Source organism: Populus euphratica, unplaced genomic scaffold, assembly GCF_000495115.2.
Source record: "Populus euphratica unplaced genomic scaffold, PopEup_1.0 scaffold313.1, whole genome shotgun sequence".
NCBI classification, from domain to species: Eukaryota; Viridiplantae; Streptophyta; class Magnoliopsida; order Malpighiales; family Salicaceae; genus Populus; species Populus euphratica.
Window position 1 is genome coordinate 228,270 of NW_011500199.1, and position 12,399 is coordinate 240,668.

At 34.8% G+C, this 12,399-nt stretch overlaps 1 protein-coding gene across 1 annotated transcript; it reads right to left on the minus strand.

Moving 5' to 3' along the window:
- Positions 1–1,483: 1,483 nt before the first annotated feature.
- Positions 1,484–3,718, minus strand: LOC105111856 ((-)-germacrene D synthase-like). The gene is made up of 6 exons (XM_011007323.1): positions 3,709–3,718; positions 3,271–3,637; positions 2,876–3,094; positions 2,624–2,762; positions 2,246–2,410; positions 1,484–1,879 (listed from the first exon to the last, which is right to left on the minus strand). The coding sequence occupies exons 1-6, from the start codon at positions 3,716–3,718 to the stop codon at positions 1,586–1,588; spliced, it is 1,194 nt and encodes a 397-aa protein (XP_011005625.1). The 3' UTR covers positions 1,484–1,585.
- Between the last annotated feature and the right edge of the window lie 8,681 nt (positions 3,719–12,399).

Below are 12,399 nucleotides of genomic sequence, written 5' to 3' on the forward strand. Positions count from 1 at the left end.
GCTTTCATTTTCTCTCCCAGGCCGCCAGTCACCTCCTTCTCTCCCCCCGCTTCCTCTGGTTCTCTCCCAAACCGAAACAAAACACCAGCCGCTCACCTAAACAGGAAAACACCACAAGCCCCGAACCCAAAACTTTCCTAATGTTCCCCCACTTCTTCTTATCTTCAACCTTCCACATGACAGAGACTGGCCGCCACTCCTAGACTGAACACAACGACAACCCCCTGCTGTATTCTTCAGCAAACCCAGCTCACCGAATAGTAGTAGCCAACAACCTCTTCATCTCCTCCAACCAAGCCCGCTAACTGGACCACCACTTCCATCGCTGCTGGCTAGACCCAACAAAAGCCTAGCAGTCGGCAGCCCCCTTGGTCTTGCCGCCACCTGAAGTGGAGGAGAAGAAGAAGAAGCTCTCCCAACCACTAGATCTGCCATCGGTAGAATGAAAACAAAGAGAAAAAGGAGAAGACCCGAATGAACCAGATCTAAGGAGAAAAAAAAAAAACTAAAATCGACTACCTGTTGTGTTTTCGGTTGTTTTGCATATCACCGCCAGCTTAGGGAGACAGAAAAGAGGAAGATGTTCCTGATCCACTGGTTTTTGTTGCCTTCAGCGGTGGCGGTGCGTGAACACACGCGCCGCGAGTGGCGGTGGCGGGTGGAACAACGCGTCGCCATTGTTCTAGCATTGTTCTAGAGGATTTTAATCTTTTTTGTAATTTCCAGATGATATGTATATGTAGATACTGTTGTAAACATGTAAAGATGGTGTGAGAAAATCGTAATAAGAAGAGAAGTGTGTGTGTTTTGTATTTTTATTTATGTTATTGAATTATAAAAATTAAAATGATAAAAAGAATTAATTATTTAATTTGAATATAGAAAATATCTTAGAACAAAAATATAAAAATATATTTTATATATATTTTAGAATTTAATAATTGATTTATTGAAACTTTAAAATTTATTTAATATTTTAAATTTTTAAATCACATCAAATTACGTTATTATGTTATGTAAGATACTAGTTACATAACTAGTCATGTAAGGTACTAGAGATATTAGTATTTTTTCTAATTACAATCAGTTTTTTATTTTTTTATTCTTGAATCACAAGAAAAAATTATTATATTTAAATTTTTTAATAATCCTCAATTAAGTACTACATGGAAACTTTTAAAAAATTAAATCAAGAAAATGAATAAAAAATCATTATTCAACACCACGCGGGAATGTGCTAGATATTAATTAGGCTAGATACTCAAACCCTCCATCTTTGTTCGTGTATATTTGTTATACTCAAACCCTCCATCTTTGTTCGTGTAGCACAATATTAATTAGGCTAGATACTTTTCGTGGAAACAATAAATGCTCGAACTATTATATTTTTTGTTAAACAGTCTTGGTTTTATTTTAATTTTAGTTGTCCACGACAGCACACGAAGTATATATCAAACTGAAATAGAAAAGGTACAAAATAAGAAAAATAAGCATCCTTATTGTAGTAGAAAGTCTCCTTTGCTCCTCATTAGCATGGGGCTATAACCGGCAGGCATTTGTTTCCATTGTAACCGCAACCTAGCAGTTATGTTGGCACTGAATCTATAAGCAATGACGCAACATTATTTTTCATTACTTTTCCAACATGGGTATACCCATCTTCCTCCTTGTAAATGACATCCATGACTCTCGAAAGATTGAGAATGCGCTCAAGCAGAGGCATTGGCACAGCGGTAGGTTTGAGACACTCTTCATTTATATCCTTCCAAGCGTTGACGACTTGCATGTGAAACTCTTCATACACTTCCTGTTCCGAGAGACCATATTGCCTTATGTAACATTCAATTCCTGAGGCAGCATGTCCTCTCTCTTGTTCAAACTAAAAAGCATACATAATAAGATTAAAAGAAGCTCAGAGACCTTTATGACATGGAGGGTGGATTTTTTGGAATTCTGGGAAATAAAGGGTAAAGGTTTGGGAATTAATCCATACTTCCAGTAAAAAACCTAGAAGCTATAATTAATTAGTAAAGCAATTCATAAATTGACGAAAAAATAAATGTATCAAACTTCTACCATATTTATGGCGTCAATGTAATTAGTTGTTTATTTCCTCCTCAACAATCCAAGCAGTTCATCCATTTCCAAACTATCAAGTTATCCTAACTCCAACAGCAATTACTTTCAAGGAATGTCAAACAATCTTTACGTAAATGTTTTTTAACAAATTAAAATAGGCTCATACCTTATGTGATTTTAAATCATCCATGAGTCTGCAAATTGTTTCTGAGGCTCTAACAAGTTTAGGGCGATTGAATACCCAGTCAAATGCTTGCTCGGTCACCATGTCGGCCATGCCAATGAAAGACACGGTTGCGATCATGCAATAACCAGTCGTTACTAGAGCCACCTGCATATATTCTTCCATCGTCGGGATATGATTTTCATGGAACCATTTGGCTTCGTTAAAGTAGGCATGGACTAGAACTGTCATGTGTTATACATCGTACATATAAAAGTCATTACTAAGTTGAACATAATAGAGTAATTTCTACACGGTAAACTACAACATATAGTATATTAGTATTTGATTTAAGGAGATTGTCAAGAGTGTGGTGCGTACTGCTGCTTTTCCATAGTGGACTCTGCAGGACCATCCCTCCTTCGCCACTTTTTCCTCAATTTCACTATAAACATTCAATAGTGCCTCATAACATATTTTCATGTAATCTGGAAGCTGGTCCAAGCTTTTAGTATCCCACCTGAAAATTAAGTGTCCAGGTTTTTGTAATCGCAATGTAACCGTTATTTGTCTCTTAATTAAGCTCTACTTTTTAAAAAAATAAAATAAAAGAGCCGTTTCCATGCAACAAACCTGTCAATTGCTCCTGTGAAAAGTTTCAGCTCTTCAAGGGTGCCATAAACATCATAGATGTCATCAATAATCGATGTCATGGCTATTACTTTGGTAAGTATTTTCCTGGCGAGGGAGTACTGAGGCTCAAAATAAACACCTACTATCCAAAAGAAGCACTCGACCACCCTGTCCCTTGCAAAAGGAAGCCTTCTAGCAAAGTCCAAACCCTTCCACCACCTGAAACAAATAAAATATTGAGCACTATCTGAATAAGTAAATAGCTCCACAAGTAATCCTCAAAAAAAGAAAAAGAAGAAAAAGGCGCTAATGCACGCATTTGTAACTTGCTCTGCGTCAATATTCATTTTAACATGTCAACGTGCTTCCATTCTAAATTTGGATACAAGCATCACCTTGTAATTTCTGCAAGCTCTTCTTTATGTAATTCTTGCACGAGATTGAAATTCAACTTTGCAAGCCTTAGTAAAGTTTTGTTACATGACGGCTCGTCCTGATAGATAGAAATGTAGCGCCTGCTCTCCAGTCTTGGAACGCCCCTTCTGATGGGCTGCTTTAGGGCATGAGAAACTTTTGCTGCTAGTGGACAGTCTGGACTAGTTGCCATGGACTTGAGGTGGATGGTTGTTAAAGCAAGGGCCTCGTCAAGAATATCTTCTCCATGCACCGCTAGATGGGCTGCTTCATAGAGACCTAGGATGCCTCGAACATCATTGGATTGCTTGAAATAACCTTTGTCATCTTTGAACTTGTTGAATATATCTGAATTAAATCACCAAAGAAATGGACTTGAAAATTTTTATGAAGATTATGTTATGCACTTTTCTTATAACAAATGGCCATACATATACTAATTACAGCGGAAATTTGGAGAAGAATAAGAATGTTTCAATAGAAGAAAGGTTTCTCTGTTTCTTTGAATATTAACGTGAATATACAACTTGCTATTCTATACGAGCTGCTATTTTTTATAACATTACAAGTTGCTTGATTTGGATACATTGACTTGCCTAATTCTTAGCTGATCTATTTCCATAACAATCCAACGTGTATTTAAGTTTCTGGTTTCTATCATGAACTTCATTGCTGCTGCTGTTGATTTATTTCCATGCTAAGCCAACGTCTCTTTCTGTTTGTGTTTTGTTACCATGAGAGTTGGTTTCTTTCCATGTTGCTGGTGATTCTAATCAGCCAACGTCTCTTTCTTATCTGTCTGATTTGTTTCCATGTTGCTGGCTTGCTGCTGCAGTTGATTTGTTTTCATGAGGGCTGATTCGTTTCCATGTTGGTTTCCACGTTGCTGGCTTACAGGTGCAGTTGAATTGTTTCCATGAGCATCTGCTTTCTATAAGATCCAGCTGTTGTGATGAATTACTAGCTGCAGCCAAGAGTTCCCTCTTAAATTGTTCCCTCAGCTTTTCAATTTCTTGCAATTCAATGGCTTCACGTACCTGCATCAGTTACCATAATATTAAACGCATCATTAAATTTCTCAAAGTGAGAAGAAAATAACAAAGAATATATATATATATATAGTTTTGTCCTTTTCGCATGCAATGACCTTGTCTTTGGGGAGATGGGAAATGAATTGATCACCCCAAATGCTTGGATGAAAATTGGCTGTCCGGCGAATAATCTCATTATGATGAGCTTCTTGGGAGACTTCGGTAGACATGTTGCTTCGGCAAGGATGCTCAATCGATGGCAGGTTTTTTATCCGTTAGGGAAATAGAGCAGTGAACAACATCTGCATAGATCACTTGTATTTATAGGTAGCTGAGGGGGGCAGTGGTGGAGCCACATGGGTACAAAAGTAGACAATTGGCCTCTCTTTTTTTTTCTAAATAATTTTTTGTTAGCTACTTGTTAGCTTCTTTTTTCTATACTAATTAGTTATTAAAAATATTAGAGTTTATAATTATTTATGGGTTAGTTGAATTAATATATATATATAAGTAATATTATATGTTAGTGGATATATATAAATTAAAATGAATTTTGATAAATTAATAAATATTTTGTAATGAATTTTATATGAAAAATGATGATTATGAATTTACAAGTAATTAAAAATGAAGTACAGAACAACTAAAAAAATTAAGGATATAATAGATAAATTAAAAAAAAATATTTAATATTTATATTTAATCCATTTGTAACAAATAAATAAGAACAACATCAATGTGTGACAATCTTTTTAATTTATAATTTTAGATGTTATATATTATATGTCAGCATAGAATTATTGCCATGAATTTTTGTAGTCTTTAAAGAATTTAGAAATAGATAAATAAAAATTTGTTATATATATTTATAAAACAGTTTTAAAATATAAAATCCTGCATAAAATAATTATAATATATTTTAAAAAAATTAAATTAATTTTACTTGACTTGAGTTGATAAATTTTTTTATATAACACATATTTATATAATATATAATATTAAATATTTGTTAGTAATTTATTCTTTTATTTAAAAACGTATGCCTCCGTCACGAGAGCCGGCTTGGGTGTTTATTAATCACGCGAGAATATATATAATATTTGACCTGAATTTTCAACACCTTCTATTTTAACTCCTTTTAAACAAGGTTGCTGATGTTGTTGCATGGGAAGCTAAAGGAAGTTACCATATAGCTAAAGTGACCATAAGGGGACCGCTAGGCACTTACAAGTCGCAGGTTGGCTAGAATTATCAACAACGAATACCTCTTCATCTGCCCTACACAGACAAAACTTTCTCACTCGGAAACAATGGCTGCTAAAACGTTATCTTCACCAACCCAAGATATAATCCATCCATCACCAATTTCCACACCAAAGACTGGTCCATTGCTTTCCTTTTCAAGACTCTTATCATAACACGATAAGTAATCTGTTTCTTGACGGGTCCCATATACCAAGTTGGGTCCATTACTTCCCCTTCCCCTCTTGCACTTCTCTCCGCCGTCTCTTTCTAAGACAGAAACACCACCTTGGCAACTTCAAGGCTTCAACTCACAGTACTTCTTGGATTGCCAAACATCTTTCACTACTGAATTCCCTTCCTTCTTGCCAAAATTTAACCTTTCCCTTTTCAGTTTCTTTATCTCTTTTTTGCTTCCTTGAATAGGATCCCAAGTCCTAGCTCTCGTCACATGGACTGGATTGTCCGTGTCTGGTTAAGAACATGAGCAATGCAGGAGTTAGAGTTGACACCGCTCCGGTTGTAGATTCCCTTCATGTCCCTTCTTTTTCATGCCATAAGCGTCTGATTTCAATTCCTCTCAGCGTACGAAATGCATTGCTGTCATTCACGTCAACATTTAACAGTTTCACCGATGGTTATTTTTTACTGGTGTAAGATTACTATTTTATCAGTAAAAATTTTAATGATTAATTCCCCGACATAATACATCTATCAAAATAACATTCATTGATAATTTCTATCCAAATAACATTCATTAGTAATTTCATGTTCTGTAACTAATTTTTGGTAAAAAAAAAAAAAAAAAAAATTTCCTGCTGAAAATATACTAATAAATTTATTATGTCGGTATTTTTCCATCAGTAACTTATCGACAACGTCGGTGATTATGACTTATACAATAAATATTTTACAACTATTGATAAAATAATGACATACTCATTCTGTCTATAGAGACGTCGATGATTATGGCATATATAGTAAATATTTCATAACTTTCTATAAAATACTGATAATATTATTCTATTGGTTATATTTAAAAGTATTTTAAAAAAAATAAAATTGTGTAGAATAAATAATATAAAATTATAGTAAAAACCAATTAAGAAAATAAAATTATATAAAATATTAAAAATAAAATTTAAAATATTCATCTAAATATTCATTACAATTTTAGAGTGTTTTCAAAAAAAATTTGAACTAGAACAATGAAGGAGCCGAAGGATGAGGAGGAGTCTGGTCGTGAGGTTAGTATTTACTATTGTTGTGTCCTATATGTGGTTTATTCATCAACTTGATGTTCACAATGTTTTCTTGAATGGGATTCTTCAAGAAGAAATGTATATAGAGAAATCTCTAGGTTTTTCTTACTCTACTCTATCATCTCATGTTTGTCACCTGCATAAGTTTATTTATGGTTTAAAATAGGCTCCTTGAGCATGGTTACTGTGAATAATTCAACTCTACTATGGCACTTGATTACCTTACTGAATTCAAAATTCAAAATTCAAAATTAGGGATTTAGGCTTTGTGTATTATTTCCTAGGGATTGAAGTCACCAAGACAATTATAGAACTTATGCTTTCATAGCATAAATATACTCTTGATCTCATTTAGTGAGCTGGTATGTCTTCATGTAAAGCTGTCGACACGCCTGCTTCATCCTCTTCTAAGCTATTGCTGACCTCGGATGCTCAGTATTTTAATCCTACCAGTTACCAACATATTGTTGGTGCTTTTCAATATCTCACTTTTACTCGCTCAAATATTTGTTAATAAAATCTGTCAATTTATACACTCGCCTACCGATAGCCATTAGTCTCTTATCAAAAGAATTGTCAAGTACCTACAAGGAACGACATCTTATGGTTTGCACATCACTCGAGGCTCTTCTCTTTCCTTACATGGTTTTAAATATATTGATTGGGCTTTCTTATGGTTTGCACATCACTCGAGGCTCTTCTCTTTTCTTACATGGTTTTAAAGATATTGATTGGGCTAGTAGTCTTGATAACAGAAAATCCACAAGTGACTACTTGGTATATCTCAGCCAAACACCTATTTCTTAGAAGTCTGGAAAACAATGCATAGTGGCTCGTTCATTAACTGAAGCAGAATATAAGGCTCTTACAAATGGTAGTATAGTGATTTTATGGATTCGGACTCTGTTGTCAAGTCTTCATTTTTCCTCTGATCCTATGACTATCCTTTAGTGTGATAATTTGGATGCTACCTACTTGTCTGTTAATCCTATCTTTCATACTTGCATTAAGCATTTTAAAGTTGATTATCACTTCGTTCATGATCAAGTTGCTAAAAAGAAAATTGCGGTTTGGTTCATCTCCTTCTAGGATCAACTCTTACAAATGGTAGTATAGTGATTTTATGGATTCGGACTCTGTTGTCAAGTCTTCATTTTTCCTCTGATCCTATGACTATCCTTTAGTGTGATAATTTGGATGCTACCTACTTGTCTGTTAATCCTATCTTTCATACTTGCATTAAGCATTTTAAAGTTGATTATCACTTCGTTCATGATCAAGTTGCTAAAAAGAAAATTGCGGTTTGGTTCATCTCCTTCTAGGATCAACTTGCTGATGTTCTTCCCAAATGTCTTCCTCATCCATCCTTCATTTATTTTCAATCCAAGCTTCATGTGGATTCTCCTTATCCTTTAGCTCGAGGAGACATATTATAAAATGTTTATTATATATATATATATTTATATTTATCTTGTATTTACCTTATATAGGTTCCTGATAATGAGTAACATGGTTAGTATTATATACAACCCTACTCTATATATATATATATATATATTACATGAGTTGAGTGCTGCATACATATACATTACAGCTCCAGAATATATTCTAAAACTCCTTCTTCCTTAACTTCAACTCTGCTGAACAGAAGATATTAATTTGCCAAATTTATTGGTTGTAATATCATTTACTTTTCCTTCCAATGCAAGTAACCGATCTAGCCTAATATTTAATACATCAGCATTATTTAATATAATTATTGGGACCATTGTTTAGCTGCGATATCAGTACCTGTGATGATTTCGAACTTTATTTCAGTCATGAGTTTACTTTCTTCTTCTTTTTTTCAGGTCTTAAAAAGTTTTGAGATGCTCTAACGCTAATACCATAAAAACAAGTGTAATTTTAGATTTAATTGTTGAATTAAACTAAAATTTTATCAAATTAATTATTCTAATTACTTATTTATTTTGGGGCAACTAGCTTGCCATTTGTTTTCCTTTACATGCATAGATTACGTCTGAAGCTACAATTTCAAAATCATCTTTATTTTCCTTGTTTTCGGATTTTTTTTTCTTATTTATATTACAATTTTCAATTTAATTAATATTCTACTAATTAGAATGCTTTCCTTATATTTAAATAGCCTTGGAGGCTACTTCTTAGAAGAGAATTAATGAAAAAAAAGTTTTATGAATATATCAAAGTTCTCTTTATAATATTCTTCTCTATAATTAAGGGTTGTTATCTTAAACTTGAGTACTTCATGTAAAATAATATTTGACCTGAATTTTCAACACCTTCTGTATATAATGTTACCTTAAACTTGAATACGTTAATCACGTGAAAATGTAAATAATGTTAGACCTTTTGTTAAACATGGTTGCTGATGCTGTTGCTTGGAAAACATTTTGAACTGCAAAATATCGACCACATATTTTGTTGATATTTTCCAATGCCAACAGAATACTGTCCTTGAAAATTTGTCTGTCAATTATGTTGAAAATTTCTATATTTATTTTCCAATGCCACGTTAATTATGTGGAATGCATGCTGAAATTAATCAGTGATTGTTTAAGAATGTGATAATGGTTTTTTAAGGTATTTTTTATTTAAAAATATATTAAAATAATATTTTTTATTTTAAAAAAATTCACATTTACACATTAATGATCTAAAATAATTAAAAAAATAATTTAAAATTTTCAAAAATAATTTCTAAACATAAAAACAAACACAATCAAAAACCAAACCTCAAAGCAATTTAGTCTAGCGAAAACTGTTCTAGAAATTAATACCAAAGAAATATGAATCAAATTAACTCGGGATCCCTCCCTGCATGCTTCTTTACTTAAATCAGATGCCTTCATGTCCTTCCGTCCAGTGCTGTTCTTTACTTAAATCTCATGTTGGTCGAATAACACAGTATATAACAAAAACTATATGGTTCTTGTCTATACTTAAAAATACTCAAAAAGAAAAGGTTGATATAATTTAATGGATTTGATTTATAATTTATACGATTTGACTTTGTTAACTTATTTATTATATGAATTTAATATATCTGATATATAATCTGAATTCAATTACGATTTGAGTTCGTTAACTTGTTTATTAAATGGATTCAATATAAATCTATCTCATTATGCTGTGATAATATTAATATTATTTTTAATAAATATAATATTCTTAAAATAAAAATAAATATATGTATAACTTTTAGTTGAAACTTCTTAAAAAACAGTAACGAAACCACAAATCGGTTGGCTAAGAGCTCCTTTGTCAACACACCTATCATCGAGATCTTCTCTATCCTCACGATAATCCCAGAAAATGAAAACAGAGAAATGTAATCTTTGATCTTCGAACAATACCTGTGATGACAAACAACTTGGAATATTTTAACCTTCTGAATTTCCATCAGCTATGGCAAAATAGAAATAAAATATCAGAAAAGAGGGCTACCCTCGATGAATGTTTCAAAGTTTGATCGGCCATTTCTCTGTGCTGACCTATGATCATTTGTTAATAAGGCTGGCTGGCTGGCTGGCTGACAATAAGGAGACATCATTGTAAAAGAAACTAGATAAATGCTCAAGAACGACACATGCTCATGTCCATTGGTAATTGTCAGTGTGTGGTAGTTCTCTGTGTCTCGTTTTTCCTCCTTTGACCATGTGTGATGTGCACATAAATCGAACCGGATGGAGATTAGAATGTTGTTTGAGGTTGCGGTTTAACCTGAGTCTTAAAAGTAATTTGGTATGAAAAAATAATAAATTAATGAATTTGTTTTTAGCACTTTTGACGGATCCGATTAAAAAAAATTATTTTAATATATTTTTAATTAAAAATATTTTATAAAAAACATTATACATCACAACATCAAACATACAGTAAATATCAAATATACAGTAAATTGATTAACATTAAATAGAAAATCCAGGTTTGTTTGATGCTGCAATACGACTGTAAAAACCAGGCACTTCATTGGCTTCCAGTTTGAAAGATAAATTCGAGAAAGAAAAACTTGTGGCATAATGATCTGATTTATAATTTCTTCATCTTCAACGCCTCCACGACTTTGTCATCGGATCCAGCATCTCCATCTGGTCAAGCTGTGGCAGGGATGGCTCCAGCGGCTCCAGCAGTGCCGGTGGCGGTGGCTCCAACAGCGGATCCATTGGATCCAGAAGCGTGAGCACTTGTCTGAGCAGCAGCGAGGCGCATCTCGAGCTGCAGCACCACCACCCGCAGCTGCCTTGGGTTTGGTTTGAAATCTAACTTACTTTAGCTTGAAGATCTTCGTCAGTTTTTGTTCTTGGTTTTGGTTTGGGGTAATTAGATTCACATTTTGCACAGAGCCGCCGCCCACTAACACAGAAGCCTACCCTTCTCAGCTCCACACTCTCCCCTCTCATCAGCCAAAGTCTTCCCCTCCCTCAACCGACAGATCTCACTCTCCCTTCACTGACCAAAACTAGAGAAACAAAGCCAGCCGCTCCCCACAATATCTTTTCCCCTCTCTTCCTCTGTTTCTCTCCCAAACCAAACAATCCTTCAGCCCATCACTTCCCGCTAACTCAGCCGACCCACCACCATTTCCACTTCCTATCCTGTTGTGAGTTGTTGCTCTTTCGCAGACTGACACGACCTCTGTCCTGTTAGAAGCTATTGGGTATATCAGATCCCTTCAGGGTCCTCAAAAAACCTCTCCAAAAAGCCATGGCAAACAAACATCAACATGAACATCCTTCAAACAAACAAAACATCCGAATCCTTCCACCTTCACGTCCCCTGTCCCATTCACACCACCCTCCACCAAACTCGACATTACAAAAAATGTTGAGCCTTTCATCCTCTGCATCCTCTGCACCCTTCACCAAAAACCACCCCCCCATGCCCGTCATCGCATCATCAATCTTACACCTCCACAAAACTCCTTACCAACATCTTCAGACCCTACCTCAACCACCCACAATAACAACTCCTTACCTAAATCCAACAGATTATCCTGTCACTTTCCCTTCAAACCAGGCCGCCTCCCCTATCCTTCCATCTGAACCCCCCACAAAAAATTTTAGCTCGGCATCTTATGTCAATACCCCTACTGGTACAGACCATCTTAAGCTGTTCTTTGAGAGATTCCCCTCGTGCGTGGAATATCAAGACCTGAAAAAGACTTTCGGAAAGTTTGGCCGGGTTATCAAACTGTTTCTGTCCAAACGAAAAACAGTTCTTGGCCGACGCTTTGGTTTTGTGGAAATACTATCACCCCTGCCTGTGTCTGATCTTTGTGACCAAGCCAGTAACATTTGGTTCGATTCCTATAAGTTAAGAGTGAACCCAGCTAAGCTTCAATCCTCTAAACCTCCCCTGCCAACATCACCTCATAGACCCTTACCCAAACCTGCATCCCCTCATAAACCCCAACTTATGTTAAGAGATAACAGATCCTTTGCTGAGGTTCTCACATCCAAACCACAACAAATGATACAGTACAACTCCACGGATGAGGATAAGGAATGGTTGCATAGGAGCTTAGTGGGAAATATCTTGCCAAATGTGGATGGGC